The 23,216-nt window shown below is 36.8% G+C and overlaps 3 protein-coding genes across 5 annotated transcripts; 1 reads left to right on the top strand and 2 right to left on the bottom strand.

Annotated features, from left to right (window-relative positions):
- Positions 1-64: 64 nt before the first annotated feature.
- Positions 65-9,606, bottom strand: LOC145481293 (peptidyl-prolyl cis-trans isomerase H-like). Its single transcript, XM_081459747.1, has 10 exons — positions 9,519-9,606; positions 9,365-9,429; positions 8,909-8,932; positions 8,165-8,209; positions 7,801-7,843; positions 6,943-7,038; positions 5,826-5,858; positions 4,644-4,698; positions 3,877-3,917; positions 65-3,710 (listed from the first exon to the last, which is right to left on the bottom strand). Exons 1-10 carry the CDS (start codon positions 9,597-9,599, stop codon positions 3,642-3,644), a joined length of 552 nt encoding a protein of 183 aa, XP_081315873.1. The 5' UTR covers positions 9,600-9,606; the 3' UTR covers positions 65-3,641.
- Positions 9,607-9,805: 199 nt separating this feature from the next.
- On the top strand, positions 9,806-17,314 carry LOC145481291 (spermidine synthase-like). 3 transcript variants are annotated; one of them, XM_081459744.1, is made up of 10 exons: positions 9,806-9,973; positions 10,497-10,571; positions 11,237-11,380; positions 11,901-12,021; positions 12,830-12,922; positions 13,909-14,062; positions 14,830-14,913; positions 15,354-15,499; positions 16,748-16,870; positions 17,255-17,314. In XM_081459744.1, the coding sequence occupies exons 3-10, from the start codon at positions 11,250-11,252 to the stop codon at positions 17,267-17,269; spliced, it is 867 nt and encodes a 288-aa protein (XP_081315870.1). In that variant the 5' UTR covers positions 9,806-9,973; positions 10,497-10,571; positions 11,237-11,249; the 3' UTR covers positions 17,270-17,314. The 3 variants fall into 3 exon arrangements, with proteins under 3 accessions (XP_081315870.1, XP_081315868.1, XP_081315871.1); XM_081459742.1 differs by lacking the exon at positions 10,497-10,571; XM_081459745.1 differs by having other exon boundaries at positions 9,806-10,571; positions 11,242-11,380.
- Positions 17,298-23,180, bottom strand: LOC145481292 (uncharacterized). The gene is made up of 4 exons (XM_081459746.1): positions 22,896-23,180; positions 20,626-20,748; positions 19,389-19,691; positions 17,298-19,054 (listed from the first exon to the last, which is right to left on the bottom strand). Exons 1-4 carry the CDS (start codon positions 22,969-22,971, stop codon positions 18,894-18,896), a joined length of 663 nt encoding a protein of 220 aa, XP_081315872.1. The 5' UTR covers positions 22,972-23,180; the 3' UTR covers positions 17,298-18,893.
- Positions 23,181-23,216: the final 36 nt, after the last annotated feature.

Genomic DNA, 23,216 nt, shown 5'->3' with positions numbered 1-23,216 from the left:
AGGGATTACCTTGGATATAAGACCTATATGGGAGATTCACTCTCTTACCTTGATATTCTCTTGTGTAGACTGATTACGAGTCTCATTATTAGATACGTTTGTCAATAGGCGTGCGACGTGCATGATGAAATCACTTTTTTTCTTTAACCCAAGATAACTACGGCACTTGCCAACCTTACGTGCAAGAGATCTTGATTCTAGAAGATGTGACAAATATTGACGTCACGCAAATCGCGTTAGGGAAACATTCATACCCACTGTATTCCAGTGAACAAGACCTTCTTGGAAGCTTAACTTTTTTTGTTGTTCCTGTGCACCACTTTCATAGTTGGTAACTTCCGCTCTGCAAGGCCTGAAAACTGTTGAACAATATTAGTAAAATCCAGACCTGTCTGGATGGGTGGTTTGTATAGCAATAAATGCAATTTTTCTGAATGCAAGAATTTACAGTAGTCCGAAAAGCTAATCAGATGCAGCTGCACGGATCATTGCTAAGTGAGCTGCTCCCAGAATGTTTATCTTGCCCATCTGATGTTCGCATTGATTTACAAGTGCCGGCTAACACTCCCAGAGATGCTTCCGTCCAGTTTCTTCTTGGAGGACACTGTAATTGACCAAAATGGTTCGGAGTAAATAATGTATGAGAAAATATATGTTCTCAGGGTATGTAACTCACACTGTTGTTGTGGTACTTGAAAGAATGAATATTTATAATATTAGTCATGTGGTGCACTCAGCATCAGTCGATTTGAGGTCAATGATGTAAGTCATAACAAACTGCGCGGACAGTTAATTGTACAATGACATTGTCATAGTACACGAAACAATACATTGTTTGAATGCGCGGGCGCCATTTTTTAATGAAATGAGCGAGATGAAGGGACGAAAGAGCTGATAAGAGCTCTGTCTGCCATCCAACTTCTGCCGTGATCTGACAGCAGAAAAAAAAACACTATCAGATTTTTGTAACTTAAGTCTTTTGCAGAAGTATCATACCCAGACGAAGTTAAGAGTAGTCTTTAACAATAATTGATAATTTTAACTAACTGTTAAATAGAGTATCTAACTATACTTTGGTGGTAACATGAATATTATTATGTGATTGAGAAAATTACTTCATCGTGATCGGCTGAAAGCAGGGAAATTTATCGTTAATTAATAATTTGCACTGCGGGGCAAATTATTTTATAGGTGCGTTTGTAATTTCTCCAGTCATATAACAAATAAGTAATCGTATGAAACCTAGAGCAATTAAGGATTTAAACTACTCGTGATATCTGGAAATTCTGCCAATTGCACTAGCCCAAAGGCTGCTGCAATTTTGGTAAAATCTTCAAACATCGCGAAATGTTGTAAATTCTTCATTGCACTCGCATTTATAGAGGGTCGTACAGGGGTATATATTCTCGTGATGCGCGATTAGTTGATTTTATTTTCCGTGAAACGTGAGTTTAGGAAATTGCTATTCGTGATCCGTGACCCGAAGGTTTTGCGTGACCCGTAAAGAACTTGAATTATTAGCCGGTGTTCGTGGTTTCACCACTCTACTTTACGTGATTTTGAGACGCGAGTCCTCCGAATGGTTAGAGTCGTCTATCGAGAGTGACTTAGGTATGCGATTTGCACTATAGAGCCTTAAATTAGCCTTTCACGATTTCGCTTCCCTCCCACTCTTTCTAGTGTAAGTAGGTTTTAAAAAGAGATTTCTTACCTGCTTATTTTCGTGATCCGGGAAAAAGAAATGTTTATATCCGTGTCCCGTGATCCTCTATTTTTTCCGTTCGTGAACCGTGCCAGACACCCCCCTCCCCCCGTACGACCCTTTATACGATTACCTATACTAATTGTATATATAACTAAGTTATCGCTAAATATACAGTAAATTAATTCAAAAAGAAGCTTGCTTTGGTATCGCCTTTGAGGTATAATTCTGTTAGACCCCGTGGAAATATATAAAAACTGCGGTTATTAACATAGTTCCTGACTTTTTTCCTGAACATTTTCAGGTTTTTTTTAGTCAGGATTTAGGAATTTTTTTGACTTAGATTGATTTGTAGATACATAGTTAGCGACATAAAGTTTGGTAATGCCTACTAACAATGACTGTGATTGTTTCGTGGTACTAGACGGCGTTATATCTAGCCGATAGTAATTTTATTAGCTAATATTGCCATTATACGCTCGTCGCTGCAAAATCGTAGTTGGTAGCGCATAACAGTAAATAAAATATTTATAGGGGATGATACTTAGGTTTTTATAATAGACTGCAATTTTATCATAATCCAAGTGTAATAACATATCAATAAATCAGAAAATAAGACACGTCGCGTCATTATCTTTTTGTGTGAGTTAAAGATAAAAGGATCTTTTGGATCAAAATCATTGTTCTCATTTCACTGAATCTGACAGATTAACGAAGGGTAATTACTGCTCAGTTCATTAGAAACAATACGTGGTGTAACACTCGCACAGAAAAAAAGGAGTCAATTCATTGGGGTTTTTATGTATAGGTATATTATTGTACATATAATTTTTTACACCTGGCCAAAAAAAGCGAGGGTTGCGCCAACCAGCCGTCGTCAAGAATGAAAAACAAACAAAAAAAGGCAAAAACATTGCATTACAGAAGACTGGGGAAGCCCGGGGGTAACTCCCATATAAAAAAGGCCCGTCGTACGTTTCGAGCGCTAAAAAAGCGGATTTGGCAACCTTTTAGGGTGGTCAGTCTCTAAACGCACGGTCCACAGAGGGTGCTTTTCAGGTACGTCCTTTTAGGGCATTGGGCCGAAAAAAAAATGACAAGAGAAAATGTGTTATTTTAAAACTGGTACCTCTTGGAGGCGAGAACATTTCAAGCCACGCCCCCACAAAGCAAGAAAGATCTTCGTACCTCTAAAGGGTTCTTTTCAAAATTTCTGACGAGCACCCCCGTCCTTTTCATGAGGGAGGCCCCCTTTCGGGTACAGGGGTGTCAAGTCCGAACCTCCGAGAATTGCTGGGCGAGAAATGTACTATACTTTTCCACACAACACGTGTTACAGAGCATTAGACAAGCTGTTTTTAATCAAAGAATACGTAGGAAGAGCTATAATAGCAGAAAGGACTTCTTAACTTTTCGCTAGTCTTTGAGTTCATTATGGCAAGCTTTGTTTTCGGCCTATAATTCATATTGCATGGTGTGAGGTCTACTCCCTCTCGGTGACACGATGACTCGAGTATACGCGCCGCAAAACATTTGAAACATTAAGCCTGCATTTTTACAAAGATTATATTAAAATTACTTGTGCCAGCAGCAATACCAGTGCGATGTTTACCACAAACAGAAACGAATTTTAAAGTCTTCGATAAGCTGTCTTCCATTCCAGAGATACAACCATGTACACATGCTTGACACGTCGTATACAATTTATCCTAGGTTTGTAACAAAGCGCACTAAGTTGTCAAGTTAACATAAAAACGAGAGTGGACTGTTCATTCCATTTGAAAGACAAGGAATTGCACTAAGGTGGTACATCAAAAACAATGTTAGCTGCACAACTCATCTTTTCCAGTGCCTCTCATTTTTTTGTTGCTATGATCTGGTGGCACGTCACGTCATGACCGTGATAACATGCACGTTAAGAATACAGCTACACGTAATTCTACATCTCTCCACATTGTGATATAACCACTGGTAACGTTGGCCTGTTGTTCGGTCCCACGGGAACATTCTACAAAGCAAAAGAAAGGAAGAACAATATTCTGTAGGAGTTTGCAAGAAACAACAGCAACAACAACATCCACATCAATATCCAGTCAAATTACGAAACAATACAAAAAATGGCAGTTGTACAGTTGTATTTATAACTATTATTTAATTAACTAAGGCACCTTTACCTCGATTTTTCTCATGACTAGAAGACCATCGACAACTTTACCTGCAATGATCACAAAAGGAGTTGAAGATTAACTTAACGTTAAAAAAAGTAATGGTAAAAAAATGACACTTGTCAGTGAAATCATGCACATTGTACGAGAAGTGAAAAGGGGGTAAGGGGCTGCAAATTTCATACTGCTTAGTAAGCTACCAAATAATAGCTGTAACAATACCAGTGTGTTACTTATTGAAAGCCAACATCTATATACGTGTATCCTCTCATCACCGTGGTCAAAGTTACATTATCGTGAAATAATTACTTCAGACACCAGAGGGCAAGAGCTTTTAAGTGTCCATTTAGGCTTGATTTCCGCCGCTCTCTCGGGTCCTCCCCGAGGGCTCAAATTTTCCCGAAAAAGCGGCTGGGAATCAAGCCCAAGTGTCCATATTATGGAGGAGTCCATACTACAGAGGTAAAAAGATTACATGAATTCCAGTTTCTCCACTGCAAGGTAAACTAAGTCTTTCTAACAAATAGAGGTGTCTAGGTGTCAGTTCTATAGACTGAGGTAAGAATACATTAATGAGAGTTCTGGGTTGTGGGACAAAACAAACTGTATGTAATATAAGTTATAAAGACATCCAAATTACTGGTCCGTAAAGTGAGGTTTCACTGTACAAGGTAAGGAAAATCATAATTTACATGTACAGAAAAGAAGAAATGACATATAATCTTGTACAGATACCAAGTTCATATTGCTTTTCAAAAAACCTCTGAAAGACTTACCAAACACAACATGCTTTCCATCTAAAAAATCACACTTTGCACAAGTTACGAAAAACTGCAAGTTTGAAATACAATATGAAACAAATGATCATCTGGTTACATGAGCACTCGTTACAAGGAATTCTAAGGGATCCAAATGTGTAATGGAAAATTAAAAAATTATATGCATGCACGTAAATTAAACTCCTGCTGTAATTGACCATCAGATGACTGAATCGATGAATAATACTGGTGAGCGTGTTACTACAGTGCAAACACACAACTTGTACATTTGAATGATACAAAAGAACTAACTTAAGAGAATCAAACACATGTATAAATCATGAACTTAGTGCCAGATCTTTGCATGAGTGGTAGCACGGTTAAAGTTGACTTGTCACGATTACTGATTAATTTATCAATTCACAGGGAGCATCCTGCTATCACAGCACCTTGGCTTGTACATTTGTATCATTTGTATGTACATGTGTGTATTGTTCAGTTCATAGACCATATCCTTTTTTAGTATCCTCAGTGCAGGGGAATATCATTACAGACAGACAAATTTGCATTAACTCCCTGCATTAGCTTCACTTGCAAGCTACTAGCTAGTTCCAGTCCAATACAGGGAATATAAATAAATAATAAATTAATTAATTAATTAATTAATTAACTTTGTTTAATGAGGGTAACACACAACAGTCTTATGACTGACAAACCCATGGCCCTCGAATTCCCGATTGAATTGGAATTTAGAAATGTTGATTTTTGTGGAGGGAGGAAAACCGGAGAAATATGGCCTATTGGGTATCTTTGAGTTCTGCCAGTCTGCAGAATTTACTAGGTAAATATTTCATGACATTTACAAATACCCTGTCCTGTATAATTTACAATCATGTAAACTATGTACCATACCATAGAATGTGTGCCTAAGAGAGGGGTTTCATAGACGTTTTCAGCATGAGGACAACGGTTTTCACAGGCAGGCAAAAATGTTTGAGCCAGTTGAACTTCTTTAATTATGAGAAAAACTTTCCTCTAGATGGTCAAACCTTCCTCTCAGCCAGTTAATCTGCCCAGTGTCTGGCCCTTAATGAAATCCCTGCTAAGATGTGGAAAAAACTGTGGAATATCTTCGGGACATGATCACATTCTGCCCACAGACAGTTGAGCATTTTATAAAGAACTTTTTTTTAAGTATACCTGACATCCATTTGAGTTTGGGCCACTATTTGCCTAAAACATGATACCAACAACAGAGGTAGATTAATAACAGAAATGAAGAGCAGTCCAAGATACATATATCAAATGTATACTCTGTACAGAGAGTACATAACAACATTCTGAATGTTCATTTTCAATTTCAAAGGCCAAGGCATAAACCAAAGGCATAATTATTATAAAATGCTATCCAATTTTTTACAGTAATATACTTAATATGACATTGGCTATTAAGATCTTTTATTGAAAAACAGCTTCCAGTCGTTCACATGACTTACATGTACATGTATGTAATTTATTATAAGCTTTTATGTGTGTTAAAATACAATGAAAACTCAGATAATATATATAAAAAGGGTTAGGGTTAGGGTTAGCCATTTTGCTTTTTGAAAGACAAGTCTATTTTCTATTGATAACATCAGTTGTACAAACTTAAGGTGTTTTTGACTTAATGAAACTTGTCATGAAGTTTGAAAGTGCAATTTGTTCAAGTGCTAAGAATACAATAATTTGGGAGCCAAAGTTTCCTAACTTTAATCAATAGGAATAGTCATGCCTTCAGAATCATAACTTACAATGTGTTGTTCCAGAAAATATCCATACCCCTCCCATGGATGGTTTTGTAGCTTGAACTAGCCCCACCCCTCCGGAAATTCCATTTTAGTGTCATACTTTCCTTTAAAAAAATGGGCTTTTGAAGCCCCCCTCCCCCTTGGAATTTCCATTAACCTTCCTTGGGGTGGGTATGGATAATTTCTAGAACTACATAATAAATCCAATGTACACATAATGTAGAACATGGTCCACGCACATGAATTAATACATACTTGGTCATCCACATGCTTACATGTAGCTACCAGCTGGTCATCATATCTTCCCAGGAAGTTACATGGACGTACATGTACATGTGTCATGTGACCACCATGCACCACACTTACATGTATATATTGTAAGTGTACAATACAAACTGTAGAGATGGTCAGGAGTAACTAAAAGGAAGCTTGCCTTTCACTCACCCTGACTAATCAGTAAATTGATGTGTAAATTACATGTATACATGTATCACCATTAGCCCCTCTGTGACATACAGCATACCCACCATAGACAGAAGGCCTGGTCCATCGTGTTTTTGTTTAAAATTTTCATCTGGGAAGGCCACATCTCCATATATGCTGGCAACTCCTGTACCATCACCCTAAGGAAGCACAAATAATAAGCAATGTCACATTTGCAAAGAGTCACTCATGCCATTCCACAGTCTCTTGGACGGGAAATTATATGTAGCATTACAGTTACAAAGTGCTTATCCACTGCTTCTCTGTCTAATTTTTGATTGAAGTGATTTGAAACTCACAGTTAATGCAAATGTTGATCAGCCTGACCTGTATCCAGGCACTCATAATCCTAAGTGCTACTGTTGACACAAACATTTTTTATCCTCTCCTCAGCATTTTGACATCTTTTCATGCAGATGTGGTTTACAAAACAAGTACTTGAAGCTGACTGTAATTGAAGTACAATCTATCTGCACTGTGTTTATGATGTGCTGTTGTTTTGTATGTGCTCCTGTTTCTTTGTTAAAATAGAAATACTATATACAATATTACAATACTACAATATTACTGAATACAATATTACTGTTAAGTTACAAAATTTGTAACAAAGTTTATTGAAAAGGTAACAACTGCTAGAATCCTTAGATAACAAATTGTAATCTTAATAACAATTACATAACTATTTGTTTACCTCTGTAATGAAACAATGCCCTTAGATTCATAATTAAGTTATACAGTATGTAACATGTGGCTAGTTGTTAATACATGTAGTCAAGAGTAAAAGCCTCCTGGTAAGCTACATTCTTAGAAATGTAGTCAAGAAAATATATTCACATGACTGTATACAAAATGTAAACATAAAACTGAACTGATGTGTCCTCCAAACAACTTTTAAAACTTACTTTAACAAAATCCCCTCCTTGGATCATGAAATCTTTTATTACTCTGCAAATAAAAAAAGTCAAAAAGAAAGTAAAAAAAGCTGATAAGTATCAAAATTGGTTGTTCTAATATACATGTGCAATGTGCAAAGTTAAGGAGCACAATTGCAAGCCAGTAGTAAATTTTAACTGGTTCTTGTCACTGTTTAGTAATTTATACTTATTTGTCAACATGTTTAGTGTATTTTGTAAGATCATTTAAAATGTATTAACCATGCAGTTTTTTTCCCCTAATATTATGTTAGCATTACATATAATATGTACATCTAAGTGTAAATGTAGACTTCAATCTATAAATCAAACATGGTCAAACATAGTAACTAACCTATGAAAATTAGCCCCCTTGTATCCTTGAGGTATTCCGTCTTTTCTGAGGAAGTTTCATAATAACTAAAAGTAAGCTGCAGCTGTTGCAGTTTGGTCAATGCTCAAAAGTTATATTTGTACAATATTACTATACTCACATGATACTGTAGTTAAAAGGGGCCTAGCCTGAATAAACTATCACACATACATGTAGAAATCAAGAGCGAAGTATTGCTTTATGGTATAAATCTGTATGTCCTAGTCATTCAAAACTTTATCTAGATCTTCTTCACAGACACTTTGAAAACATTTAAAGAAGCTGATGTGCTGCCATTTTGTTAACATATAGCACAGTACTCACTAGGCTACTCATTATCTATTGGATTTGTACTAAATGAAATGTTAAATAAATAAATATTAATCAACAGGATTGTAAATATTTACTTATTGTTTTAAAAGATACTCTCCTTCAAAACTGGTGCATGGTGGTATAAATTCTCATGGGGTGACTATTATTTACTAAGGAGATACATCAAAATTTGAAACTCTAGTTGAAACCTTTCTCTTTCTCCACTTCAAATAGGGTGGAGAAAGTTTAAAAACAATAGCAACCGCTTTAGTAGGGTTAATAGTCAAATAGTCATATTGTTCGTACAGTTTTGTTTTCAGTTACGTCACAACCTTTCCAAGCTACTGTACATGGATGTAGCCTGGTCATGTTTTAACAAAGGACCAACAAAATAAAGTAGCAGTCACAAGTCACCTGTACTCTCCAGTGCAGAGTTGCCTGGATATTAAAAAGGAGAAGAAAAATATCAATTAGAACAAAAAATATTGACATTTCTGAAAATTCATGAAAAAATTCCTTCGTATTGTACAGTTGGCAAAGATTGCTCTACACCCTCCCTCCCCCACCCTGTATGGAGATATGTTTTGTTAACCTCCTTCCCATCTGGTCAGAATAAAAGGGGGTACATTGAAAAGGTTGATGAACAGACAATTTTCCCGCAATCTACTGAAACGCTGAGAATTTTACATCTTTTGAAAAAACTGAGGTCGATGTTCAACCGATCAGACACTAATCCACTCCCCACGCCACCTCCCTTTGCCTTCAAATCTCTGACGACCGCCTCAATCAACCCTTTCCATTACCGGATTTGTGATCCAACTACGCAAACATCAACTAGGAACCAAACTCAACGAAGGGAGAAATGCTCACCTGATGTTCTCTGCTGTTTTCGGCACAACATCGGAGAATAATTCCATTTTCATTCTCCCTACGTCCTGCACATGTAAAGAAGAAGTGGTACGATGCATAAAGAGGACCTTCAGTTTGACTTTTATCAGACGAAACTAAGAAAACTTGTTTTCACCTGTCCTCCTATGGCTATATCGAAGAATACAATAGGATTTGAAGAGTTCGAGTGACTCGTGGAACTTGAAGCTTCCGCCATCTTTGAAATTCCCTTGGACTAGTTCCAGTCCTTTGCAAAGTCACGGCTTTTTGTTTTTTCACCAGTGTAGGGTGCTGTACTTGTAAAAATAACTTTCTTGTTTGGTCGGCTAATAATATTGTCTACATTGAAAACTGCTAATTTGTAACAATTTTGTTAAAAAAATTGACAAAAATATTAACATTATTCTGCAATGTGGGCGAGACAAACGATATGTGTAAAAAGAGGAGAAAGTCGTGTACTTCTAACTAGGGAAGGGTAGGGAAAAAACCGACACTAACAACACGTGGGTTCTGCATGAAGAACAATATTCGTGAAAATTTGCTTCTTCTTCGACTGCTTTCGACGAGATAAATTAACCAGGAATACATGAGGTATGTGTTAATACCTTTATTAACACCAGCCTTCGGATATCGACGGTCGTTTAAGTGCTAATTTTCAGCGATTTGTGGGTAATTATTTCGTTGATTTTAAGCTTACGTCCTTGTGAAGATCATTACGGTGCACCGGTCGACTGCATTAGGGAACTATGAATTATTAGCTTAAGTTAAGCTTAATTCACATGAAAACCTTCAGTTTTCCTTAAATAAGCTTAGACTTGAATGGAAGGGTTTTTTTGGATTATACAACCTCTTTTGAAATCTTTTGTTTTGTTTTGACTGCTATAGGAATGAAAGAGCACAATGAACTAATTAAATGATCATTAATTCATGTTAAAATTGATGGCCTTTTTAAAGCTGGCTAGAAGGAATGGAAACTCTAATGACCTGAAAAAAGAAATTATCAGATCATTGATGCCTTAATGTTTCAGACGAGACCATGTTGGCTTTCAGGCCCCAAAAATAATAAATTAAAGAAATTTATAAAAATGTGAAATAAAAGCTTTCTACTTCACAGTTGAGAGTTTGAGTGCACACCAATTTCGTGGCTAGTGTTGTGAGTGAATTTTGTGCAGCAAGCACGACAATCAAGGTACGATGGCCAGCTTCAAGAAGAAAATAGTAAAAATAGTTGTTGTTCTTAATTATTGTGCTTTAATATGCAGGATTTGCACAATTTTGTTTTATAATGAAATCAGGATGTTCATGTAGAGCAAAGTAAAGATTGTCTATTTTTGAAATGTCAAGATTGATCTTGATATTTCATCTGTATATGGCTCAGTGTTTTCATGATACAATTTGTCTTGCTTAACATTCCATTAACCCCTGAAGGTATTTTGTTTACCAACTCTCATAACCAATAGGTGTTTTCACCAGTTGGTAAACTAGCTGTTATGTTGAGTAATTAAAAGCAGTTCACAAGCTAATGTAAAAATTTAAAATAATGACAGGAGCTGCAGATGAAAATATTTTTATCCTGCATTCTGCCATTAATATTTCTGTCATCCTGCATTTTGCATCTCAACTCCATTTTTACCCTCCTCCTGCATCCTGCCAAACGTGTGTTGCACCCTCAGAAATTGAGATTATACAATGTACATGTATGAAATACAAATTTTGCTCACTACCTGCAGCCAATTACAATTCAACCCAACAATTGTTAGTAATTGTAGGTTTCTTGTATTTATACAGTAGAAGCGTTTGAAAAATAATAATGATATTCATTTATTTATTATTTTTTTTACATTCTCATACAAGATTAGACCATACAATGAACAGAATACAGAATGGCTGGTTTTCAGAGGTAAATGACCAGTGGCCTGGTCAAGCTCTGTCTCTTGAAGTGGATGAAATTTTATTTGAAGGGAAATCAAAACATCAGGATATACTAGTGTTTAAAAGGTACCTGTTAGGATTGGTCAATTTGATGATCTGTCTAACTGATATGTTTTGGTTTTGTATACACTTTGTAATCCCTACATGTAGCTCATAAGTTATTGGCTTCATCAACTGGCTGGAAAATAATCTAATGGCATTCTGTTGTTTTCATATAAATTATCCCTTTTATAGTTGTTTTGTGGAAATTTAACGCCCTGGACCGTGCTTGGTGCTGGTCCCTGGGTTGAGCTGCCCAGATTTGAGTCCTGGCTGGGTCATTGGTTATGCATTGGTTCTGGCAAACTTAATGCTGGGGGTAATGCTACGATCGACTAGCATCTAATCCAGGAGGGAGTAGAAATACCTGCGCTTCATGTATACAATGTAGTAGTTAATGCTTAATGCTACAGAAACACTGGGATAAGCTCTGCCTGTATGGGCCACTGGACTGCCACAGACTTCATCTAGTACTTCCCTTTGTGAGAAAGAGGCCACATGTATGCAGGCAGATAATGTTGTCTTATTCTTTGCATTTTTTTACCAGTAAACATCATGGGAAAGTTCTTGTTTTGGATGGTGTTATACAATGCACTGACAGAGATGAGTTCTCCTATCAAGAGATGATAACATTCCTTCCTCTAAATTCACATCCATGTCCTAAAAAGGTATTTTGGGTTATGGACCTTCATGACAGTCTGATACATGTACTCCATTATTTGTACAGTCACGTAGTCCAACACCATATGATCATGATCAAAATACACAACAGTGTTGAGAAGGGTAGTCCTCCAAAGAGGTATGATATGCATATTTGCAACATTGCAAGAGGAATTATTAGGTGGTAACTCAGCAATCCTTGATTGAAAACTCAATCATTGTGTCTCTTAGTGGTGGACAAAGTCATCCTCAATACCATGTTTGATCTGTCCCTTTATAGTGTTTCCTTTAAATACCTTTTAGCCTTGTTTCCATTATACTTAAATGCTTAGACTGACTACTAGAGGCCTAGTAACTACAGGCTAGGACAACCTTTCTCAAAACAGCTATTGATAAATTAAGTCTATTAAATTAACTTTATATTGCAATTTCACAGTATAATGTTCAGTATTCTGAACATGATGAGTGTGAATTATTTACAAAAATTTAATACTGGCACAGAGAGAGATGATGTACAACTGTACATGTATTTGTACTGTCAGTCCTCTTGTAAGTGGTGGATATCATTGGGACTGTCATTTGTCCACTTGGGGATTAGAATGGCTCTATAATCTAACATTGCAAGAGATGCATCTGTTAGCAGAAGTTTGACTTTTGATTTTTGGACTTAATTCTTGTGGTAGACTTAGACTAGATCATCTGAGACTGGTTCCTCCCTCATGCTCACCTTGCTGATATTTGTTGCACAATAAAGTATTAAATAAGTTTAAAAATTGAAACACATTTTTAATATTAATAAAATTTTGTTCATTGTAGGTTCTTATCATTGGTGGTGGTGATGGAGGAGTTATACGGGAAGTCTCAAAGCATCCTGCAGTGGAATCTATAGTCCAGTGTGAGATAGATGAGGTAAGTAGGGGTTATATAATAATTGCTTAATAGATGTTAGTGCACAAAGTTAAGTAATGATGAGGAAGGTATGATAATAGGCCATACATGTATTTGTATTCTCGGTACTGGACTAGAACTAGCTAGCTTGCAATGGAGGCTCATGCGGGGGAATAAATTCCATTTGCATTTGAAAAGACTCCCCTGGTTCTAGTCTAACACCGAGAGTACAAATATGACCTATTACTATGTTGAAATTAAGAAAAAGAAAACATTTCCTGTGTTGCTTTTGGAGTATAGAAACATGAATGGAAGTTTGGGGGAAGCGAGAAATGCTGTGGGAACACAAACTGTTAGGTGAGTGTTTCCACGGCTTTTGTGAGTTCTTTCTCAACTCTCAAACTCTCAACTCTCAACACACCATCCCCCTTCTCATGTGTCCATGGGTGTCTTGTCCTGACTCATGTCAAGCAATGCCTTTCTGGTACTGGTCAGCAGAAAAACCAGGATGGTGGAAAAGAAAAGGGGTGGAGTCCATTCTACTTGCAGAAATTGCCCAAGTAGCTGCCAAAAAGTTTCTGTTTTCCCTTGGAAATGCTAAACAAAACCTTGGGAATGTGTTGAGTAAAGTGGAACACCTTCTTTCAAGCTTAATGCTGCATCAAGAAGAAGCAGTGGTAGCATGCATGAAGATTGCGTTTATAGCTGTAATTTACTAGTTTCTTTATTTTCACAGAAAAATTGAGGGGTCCAGAAGGGGGTCCAGAAGGAGGGTGTGTGGTGTGGTCCAGATTCTGTCTGAAGACACATAGAAAACACATGTGCAATATACAAGTCATCAGTCATTTAAAAATATTATACAAGTCCGGCCTGGCTAGTATTATATAACTACACAAAATTGACACAGCTCACACTGGCAGTAAATAAAAGTAATATTAATAAATTATACCAACTATATATTTTTGTTATTTTGTTGATAATAATGCACTTATTTTTTGTCACAACAGGAGGTAATTGAATTGTGTAAAAAATATTTACCAAACATGGCTAAAGGTTTTAGTTCACCCAAGCTCACTCAGTGTATTGGAGATGGATTTGATTATATGAAGAAGCATGAAAATGAATTTGATGTAATCATAACAGACTCTTCAGATCCTGTAGGTAGGTGTACTGTAGACTGACAATGAAAGGCTGTAAATTACTTTTATCTTTCATCATAATATAAATAGGACCCTGTGCACGCTCTGATGGGTTTAGCATGTTTTATTGTTTTTGTGCCACATTACATGTACTTCTATATCACTCCCTTGTGTTCTCAAATGCCCATTGTGTTTTATCACAGTGTAGTACATGGCTTAGGCTTCTTTATTTGTTAAATAATGCATGAACTCAGAACTTCGGAAGACCTAACTCATGATTGTTTTTATAAATATAATTACATTATGATCACCAGTCAATAAACCTTAAAACAACACAAACAACATATTAGCTTATTGACACAACCCACACACGTGACTTTTGAATCTGTTGAAGTGAACATCTGTTTCCTTGAAAGCCTGCTAAGATGATTGACTGTAGCAACATGTCTTATTTGAGCAGAGTTTTTCATTTGCATTTTAATTAAAGGTGCAGTTAATAGTTATTTAAAACATATCAAAATTAATGTAACCCTTGAAACCAATTGCTTGCACAGACAAAAAAGCATTCTATACTCAACCATCCATACATAAATGTTTACACCAAAAATTTTAGCAAAGTCTGTCTAGCAAACTTGATCATTATTTTCTTATTGTGGTTGTTATTGTTTACAGTGTTACATTAGCAAATTGTACATGTATACAGACTACCTTGTATACAATGGTTCTTTTCTGTACAAACAAGTAAGGTGTAACTCATTTTAAGCTATGTATTATTTATTTTCCCTCTAGGTCCAGCCGAGTCTTTATTTAAGGAATCATATTATGAACTCATGAAAAAAGCATTAAAACCTGATGGTTTATTGTGTTGTCAAGGTAAATGTCTCATTTTTGTGTGCACCAAAAATTTTATATGTTTGCTCCCATTGACCAAATAGAGGTTATTGCTATTACTCAACAGGGTCCAAAAAATTACTGTTGTAAGGTATCATCATGGTAGTCCTCATAACAAATATAAATTTTGAATCTGTTGTCATAACTTAATTAATATCTAAATTCGGGCAGATTTTGTCATGCACAATGCAGTCGAATTCATGTAAAGAGTAAAGAATGAAGAGTATCTGATTCTTTATCTTGCGCTCCTCAAATATTGTAATCTCAAAACGCATACATTAGTTGGTGTAGCTACTCTTCAGACACAACTGCTTCCTTGAGGAGAGTCCAACCAGAGTGAATCGTCTGTTAAGTTCATTGACTTTCATTGACGCTGAAAACGTTAACGTCAATTATGTGCTGTCTGTATTTTAATTCCATAGGTGAATGTATTTGGCTTCACATACCACTGATCAAGTCAGTCTTAGAGTTTTGTAGAAGGTTATTTCCTATAGTCAGTTATGGATACACAACTATACCTACCTACCCTAGTGGACAAATAGGGTTCATACTTTGTAGCAAGAATGAGGTACCTCGGTTTTAACTTGTTTGTTGGTGTTTTGTTTGTTTTATGAGTCTTGCGTTGCAGCCGTCGTTTTCTTTCAGTAACCTCTTTTTAAGGGCCGATTTACAAACGATACTTTATAGCTTGATACTAATAACTACTTTTTTTGTATTATTCATTCATGCTTTGGCACAGGGATAAGGTTTATCGGTTTTTACATTTTGTTAAATATTAAATCTGGAATTCCCTTCCTGTTACAATCACTTCATTGTCAAGTTTTCCCAATTTTAAGAAAAAACTGCTAGAGTTTTTAGTAAAATAATTACTGAACTGGCAACGCCGCACACTGTTGCACTATTTATGTAACCGTATTGTTACGTACGAAGTGGCCTCAACTAAAAGCCTGATGGTTTCTAGAGGTCACCTCGCCTCACATTAAAATATTTATAAATACTGTACATTAAGTAAAAAAGGCAAATAAACAGAATCAATGAATGAATGAGTGAACAAATAATTTTAAATTACTAATGGTTTGAATTTTTATAATTAGTGTCCTTACTTACCTTTTGCAAAAGCTAATAAAAATACATCGATTGACCATTCATTCTTAGTTTTTCATTGGGTTTTAACATTTACGTTCCGACCTCGCCATAGCTAATTTATGTCATACGCTAAACTTTAGTAAAAGGTAGCACTCTCTTTTCCTGCTATTTAAAATTTGTGCACTGCACTTCCATCCAGTACTGGAGTCGAGTTGTGATTCTACAGTATTTTTGGTCATCTGTAACCATTTGACTGCAAGGTTAAAACGTCTATCTTTAACCGAGTGGTTTATTGGTTATTAGTATAAATGTAGTAGCGTTCATTCACAAATACCGCTCTCTGATTGGCTACGCTACTCACCATCTATTCTGTGATAGATAGTGAGTAGCGTAGCAGTGTACCCTTGTTAACAAAATTGCGGCCACTTCTTAGCGTTTTGGAAGTGTATATGAAGAGGATTTAGAAAGTTTACAACGACTAGTAGATTTATACTAAAACAATTAGATTATTCGCTCTTCATTTCTATGCGTGATAGATACGCCCTCGTCAACTATCACGCGCTAGAAATCTCGAGCTCATAATTTAATTGCTTAATAGAGAAGTCAGCGCACAGGGAGGCCTTATCAAGTTCGAGGCATTGATCCTCACTACTAATTAGCATGTTAGTTCTGAAAATGCTTAATATTTGAATTATTAATACTCACCAAAATATTATTTTGATTTTGTAAGGGCACAAGATTTGATAATCCCGTGACAGTGTTTACTGACGATCAACTTGAAGAATTGCAACTTAAATACTACAGTACCGAAGTCCACAGAACCGCTTTTATTTTACCACAATTCGCCAAAAAGGTATGCTAATTTTTATCGACTAAGTGTGGAATCACCGAGGGGTGGACAAACACCGCATGCGATCTGGTTGAACACTTTATCTGCAGGCGGAAAATTTCTTAGGGAAATTGGAAATCAAATTGTAACGTACTGATAACTAACCAAATGTCAAGAGAGTTTTCGTTCCGCGTATAACCTTAGTCAAATAGACCTTGTAGATTTAAGACCTTGTGGTAACGTTTTGTCTCATAATGTGGTTGTCAATGTTTGGGTTGCTCAGTAACCGTTGCGATACACCTCGACAGGAAGAAGCCAACGAAGCTGTCTTGTTCTTAGTTATTGTGAGCTTGAAAGATTATGGTGTTCTCCATTAATCTTATTTTACTCCTGTTTATATGTTTTCAGGCACTATCATCCTAACAGAATCGGCCCAGGACAAAGCCGATAATAAAAGAAACTTCTGCTTTGTTCCTTTTTATTATTATTATTACTGTTTTGTTGGTAGACTTTGGACACCATGCAAAGTGTTGAGTTGTACGACGACTATGTGGGTCAAAATTCTAAACAATAGCACTGTAATATTGATATTTTTTGAAGGTAGTGAGAACTGAGAACTCATATGGCAAACAAACCACCATCAAACAAGTTACATGTAAAACTACGTTTTTAGAACTGCATGAGGCACGCATGAAGTGGGCGGAGGGGACTGTAAAATTGTAACCGAGGTTTAACCTGAGTTTGAACCTGGGGATAGGGAGATTCGTTAATGATTTATTCACCATGTTTCTTCCTTACCGTGCTTGAGAAGAATTTTGTCTGACTGCAGAGCAACATGCTATTTCTTGTGGTACTAGACTTGAATATGTTGCGGCGCTGGGTTTCCCTAAATTTACCACCCAAACTCGTTTCGTGTCACGAATAGGATCTGGGTTGACAAACAGCTCCGGGCTTGCACGCCTGTATTTCAGGTATTCCTTTTAATTTTTTATGCTTTGGGAATTCCGGTGGAGGTGTGAAACTTTGCACCTGGAGAGTGGTCCCTGGGGTGTACAGTACGCAGAATATCACTCCCAGTGTTTGGTGCGCCTACTAACTGGTTGAAATGCATGAGCTAGCGTCCACAGAAGCAAAGCACAAATGAACAGTAAAGCCAGTCAGTTATTTATTTTATTCCCAATTTACAAACAAGCAAACAAAATCGTTGAAACTGCTTTATCCTCAAATCCCAGCTGGCTAGCAACAAATGATTCCCAACTCCTTTTCACTTCTATAACTATACTTAAGTTTAAGTGAACAAGTTGATAGGAAACAAATACTGGATCATCCCAGGAAGAAAAATTCTTGACTTTAAAACTGAAATTCCCAGATTAACTGGTAGGAATTTTGATGTCCTACCTGTTTCTTTTTGGAGATTCTCTGCGCAGACTATTGCTAGTTTCTCCATTGTCCAAGAAAATTATAAATACCAAAAAATATGAGTTTTACCACTGATTTTCTTATCATGTACACCCGTGATTGAAACATTGCTGTTATTAGATATTCTTCGTTTTGTATATAACTCCCCCGCTTCCCCGTCCCCTTCCATCCGTAGACTTGAGCTGGAATTATAATTTTAAGACAGCTGACAGCTTGGGAAGGTTTTGAAATTTGCCACTGGAGAATCGGCGAGGATGTAGAGGATATTCCTTATCCGAAAATTAACATACATGTACACACACGAGAACCTGTCCCTATTACGAAGCATGATTTTGCTTTTAGAAACAGTAACCAAGTAGAATAAATTGAAAAATGTGTACAACCAAACGCTATTTACTGAGTAGTCCTATTTGAATGGATAACATATTCCTTGGTAGTTGAAAGAGTAGTGTGAGATTATTTTGTTTGAGCTGGTACAAGCTTAGTAGTAGTAGTAAAAGTTAGTAGTAATCTTCAGTAACCGGCGACCTGCGACAAGTTTAATGATTGTCCATTCAAATTGCTGTCATCTGAACCCAGTGAAGTCAATGTTTAAATCACGAGTGTATGCGGTGAAAAGAGAAACGACCTATCTCTTGTAAAGCCCCCTTTTTGCCCTCAAGCGTTCCAACTGATGAGCTAATCCGTCATAAGCCTGGCTCTCCATTCCATGCTCTTGAGGCGCCGCGTTTATTAGGCTGTCTTCCACGTTTTTCAAGTTTACACCTGCGCTTAACAATTCTCTTGAAGCTGCGGAAAGATTTAAAAAATAGTCAGAGGTGGAAGTAATCCCTAAACGGGCATATGGAATTCGTTTGGAGAGATTTAAAGCGGGTCTAGTGTAATGAGATTTTAGGACAAGGTATTTGCCAAACTGGAACGAGTATTAAACTGAATGCTTGTTAGCCTCACAGAACAGAATTTTCAGTGATTTTGATAAAAAAAAAAAAAATAGAAAAAAAATATCAGGATAAGAGAGATAATTACGGCCTCTGCTGGTAGCTACATAGTTCAATGTGTTATTTGGCAAAGTTAAAGGAGTGTGCAAATAGAGAGAATAGAACAAAGAGTACGCAGAATGTACCTATTCTGTACACGGCATTCTTCCATGGCCCACCGCATTTCTCATCGGGCGAACCAGCCAGGCACTGTCTCCGGCATTCGCTGTCGTCATCAGCCAGTCCATATCGTCCATATTTTTGGGAACACATGCAGAACTGGGCGTTTTGTATAGCAGCATACGGGTAACCCTTCAAGTGGCATACGTTCGCACATGTCTTCACTCCAATGAGCTCGCGTTTCATTGGAATCATCCTCTCAAAGTCGCTCTGAAATCCGTCGCGGTAACAGCCTTCGTAACGCACATCGAGAACTGTTCGCTTGCTTTCTGCACGGAAATTATTATCATTATTATTTTTTGTTGTTATAATTATTTTCTGGTGTTGTCTGCTTTTATAGGTTGATTTGTTTCAAGTATCCTTGTTCAGTTTCTGAGATCCCTCCAAATTCTATTTTCATTTCTTCCTTACTGTACTAGTCTTTAACAACATTATTGAAGTTGTGGTAGCACTACATGTAGTATTAAATAAGCATCCGTTTTGTCAGTTCTAACCTTAAAAAAACCTTTTGGATGATTTCATTTGACGGGAGCATTGACTTTTACAAACACTACTGGCCAACACAAAACACACAGAGAAACGTACGAATCACAAAGACAGTATTGATTACGTGACTTAACGTTCCGTTTTGCCAGTTCTAATTTGAAAAAGAGTCTTGGCTTCTTGTATTGGATGATCTGATTCGACGGGAGCATTGACTTTTGGAAACGCTACTGGCCAACACACAACTCACAGAGAAACGAACAAATCACAGAGAAACGTTCCGTTTTGCCAGTTCTGTTTTTTTTTTTTTTTTTTTTTTAAATCTTGGTTTCTTGTATTGGATGATCTGATTCGACGGGCGCATTGACTTTTGAAAACCCTACAGGCCAACACAAAACGCACAAAGAAACGTGCGAATCACAAAGATAATATTGATTACGTGGCATAAATTTCAAGAAATGACATGACATGATGTGACATGACGGGAAGTAGAATGTTTAACATGACATAAAATGGCTTGCTGTGACGTAATGTGACAAATATCGTATCATGACACTGACATGACCTGACATAACATGACACTGACAGGGCGTGACATGACTAAGCATGTCTAACATGGAATGAAATGGCTTGATGTGAAGTTACACCATATTGTGACATAATCCATTATAGTAGAAGTCAAAATTAATCTAACAAAACGATGAATGTCTTTGGCTCTACCTCGTTGACAGTGGTTGCATGTTTCCATGCAGTAGGTCTTTGCATATGCGGTGTGGCAAAATCCATCTCTTTTCCACTTAGAACAGATTTCCGTGGAAGAACATAAAACATCACCGCAGAATACTAAACCACAGGAATAAAAGAACGAAGAAACAAATAAATAGTCTTTTTGTTGTTGTTGTTGTTTTTTTTACCCAATTGTGATGAAACTGACGCTCTTAGTTTGTAATATTAACCCTCTAGCTCTAAATTGTCGGGGCTTTTATTCAGTTTTGATGAATAGATCCCCTCAACCAGGAGCCAGAATAGCTCCTGCCTCTACCCATGAATGACGTACAATTTAAAAGCTATTGATCTTGATTTAATCCAAAAATCGCAGCAACAACCACTAAGGAAATGATAACTTTGACAAATGATGGTTTGAAAATGAACGAAAAAGCCCCCAAAAGTTTAAATCTTTATATGTATTTCGTATACCCCTAAACTATACCTTGTTTCTCACCTTTCAGTGAATAATTTAATACCAAATGCATTAGACCAATAAAAGTATCGAAAAATGTTTCAAAACTCCCAGGTGTGGTGAAATATATCGTGTAGGAGGGGGGAGTCGCAATTTTATGTTTGCAATGAGTAGATCTTTACAAGACCATTTTAGTGCGAAAATTAATCAAAATCGGTAAATTTGAACTAGACTGCCACGGTGGCGTCACAGGCACTTAATTCGCCGGCTTTCCCGTTGCGGAAAGGCTAATTTACATCATCTTGTAGTTTCCTTAATAGAGCGGGTCTAGGCAGTGCCTGCTGAGCATGACAACTTACTTGACATTTTCCATACTGTATACTGGTTGCAAGTAATTGAAATTCGACAATTACCTAGTCCATCTATCATTAATTGACCTGAATAAGGAATATAATATTGCTGCCTTTTCCTACAAATCATGCGATCAGAAGCAATTGCTTCGTCAGTTCCTTTTTGCGTGCTGTCACTTTTTTTTTTTTTTAATTTAATTTAATTTAATTTAATTTTACTTTTTCGTTTTCTGTGAAAACGGGTGGCTGTCACGGAAAATGCACTACTGATCAACTTGAAAAAGGATAAATGGAAAAATGGATTGGATAAAGGACTGACTCGGGCATGGATGACTGTGGGCTGGGAATGATTAAGGCATATCCCAATAATTTACCACGGAAAATCTTGACTTTTAAGTGCCCAGTCTCCAGCTACACGTACCACCCTCCTTTACAGGGTTGCCACGGGTCAGGAGATAGACCAGGGGTAAAAAGAAAATTTTCAAGGTCAAGGAAAAGTCACTGAGGAATTTAATTTTGGGTCTGGGGAAACCTAACATTTTGAAGAAAAGTCATTGAAAAGTAAAATTATCTCATTCCATTGATGGCTGGGAGAAAAAAAAAGTTCGGGCCAGTGTGATGTCAACGATTTTTTTTTTCTTTTGTCTTTTATAAAGAAGGGAAATTCAGTTTGTTGAAAACTCATCGGTCCCAAATGAATGGGTAGAAAGGACGGTTGCAAAGGGGGGCGGGAATTTGACATTTTGTACTTATTTGTCAGGGAAATTTTATTTTTATTAGGGAAAAGTCAGGGAAAAATCAGGAAAAAAATCAAGGAGTTTTTAAATAGTGATTTCTGTGGTAACAAGGCTTTGAGCTCAAATTAAAATGAATCTTCTTTCCTCACCCCACTTACCCGACGCAAAATCATATAATTACGTACACAGTTAAGTTTCAAATAAAATCTTTAAAAAGTATACTATGAATGTCGACATGAATGTCAGACCTTCTGACCCAAATTTACTGAATCTGATGTTTTTTGGTCCATGCACTTGACGCGCAGTGAAGCTTGTACACTAGGTATCCGTCATATTTTCAGTCTACTTTCAATGCATTCTCAGATGATTTGACGAAAACGCTTTACATCTGCATCAGTAACGATTTGGTTTAAGAATCAGACTTATTTAGAAATTTTGTCGCGGATACAAAATTTAAACATCTTACCAAAAACGAAAATGCTGTACACAAAGATATAAAATGTCTCCAATTTTTCCGAGTTGATGGAAAAACTTCGAAGGTTTAAAGGACGTAGAATTTTGAAATAATGTGAAAAAAAAAGCGTCAGATGCAGTGTTATTAATAAGAGACTAAGGGAAATCATTACAGCAGCGATTTAAAATATCCTCGTCAGTGCTTTTGCGATTTAAGTAGTAACTTTCAATTTACGGCATCACGTTTTTCAATCATAATATTTGACTTACACTGCTGGTCCTGTTCTTCAGACAACACCGTACAAGCCACAAACGTCAGATAACAGAGACACTGGAACAAAAGCATACTTTCCTACAATGTTGATGTAGATATATCAGACGAATTCTAGATGGTGCCTTCGAGGAGGATTTCCTTGGACGGTTTTAAGATTTCCTGACTATAACAGGAGAGTGACGCGTTTTGGTGCTTTGAAGTAATTCACTTTTACCCTCTGACGCAGATTACCAACAGGTGCCAGGCAACAGTGTCGTGTTTGGAAGAATTTAAATTGATGTATCCCATAGCCTCCGAAATTAGCCCGACTTCTTTGT

Source organism: Orbicella franksi, chromosome 3 (genome assembly GCF_964199315.1).
Source record: "Orbicella franksi chromosome 3, jaOrbFran1.1, whole genome shotgun sequence".
NCBI lineage: Eukaryota > Metazoa > Cnidaria > Anthozoa > Scleractinia > Merulinidae > Orbicella > Orbicella franksi.
Note: the sequence above shows the minus strand (reverse complement) of the source record. Positions and strands in the feature narration are given on the sequence as shown.

What these genes read in the sequence shown, in the direction of transcription:
- LOC145481293 (XM_081459747.1), bottom strand. Translation starts at nt 9,599, where the DNA reads ATGGCGGAAGCTTCAAGTTCCACGAGTCACTCGAACTCTTCAAATCCT. An exon ending in CAAACTCAAATGGATGTCAG is followed by an intron (nt 4,699 to 5,825) that starts GTATACTTAAAA and finishes TCAAACTTGCAG; the next exon opens with TTTTTCGTAACTTGTGCAAA. An exon ending in TAGTCATGAGAAAAATCGAG is followed by an intron (nt 3,711 to 3,876) that starts GTAAAGGTGCCT and finishes TTTGCTTTGTAG; the next exon opens with AATGTTCCCGTGGGACCGAA.
- LOC145481292 (XM_081459746.1), bottom strand. Translation starts at nt 22,971, where the DNA reads ATGCTTTTGTTCCAGTGTCTCTGTTATCTGACGTTTGTGGCTTGTACG. An exon ending in TGAAGAACAGGACCAGCAGT is followed by an intron (nt 20,749 to 22,895) that starts GTAAGTCAAATA and finishes CCTGTGGTTTAG; the next exon opens with TATTCTGCGGTGATGTTTTA. An exon ending in GAATGCCGTGTACAGAATAG is followed by an intron (nt 19,055 to 19,388) that starts GTACATTCTGCG and finishes ATCTTTCCGCAG; the next exon opens with CTTCAAGAGAATTGTTAAGC.
- LOC145481291 (XM_081459742.1), top strand. An exon ending in CACATCCATGTCCTAAAAAG is followed by an intron (nt 12,022 to 12,829) that starts GTATTTTGGGTT and finishes TGTTCATTGTAG; the next exon opens with GTTCTTATCATTGGTGGTGG. An exon ending in AGACTCTTCAGATCCTGTAG is followed by an intron (nt 14,063 to 14,829) that starts GTAGGTGTACTG and finishes TTTTCCCTCTAG; the next exon opens with GTCCAGCCGAGTCTTTATTT.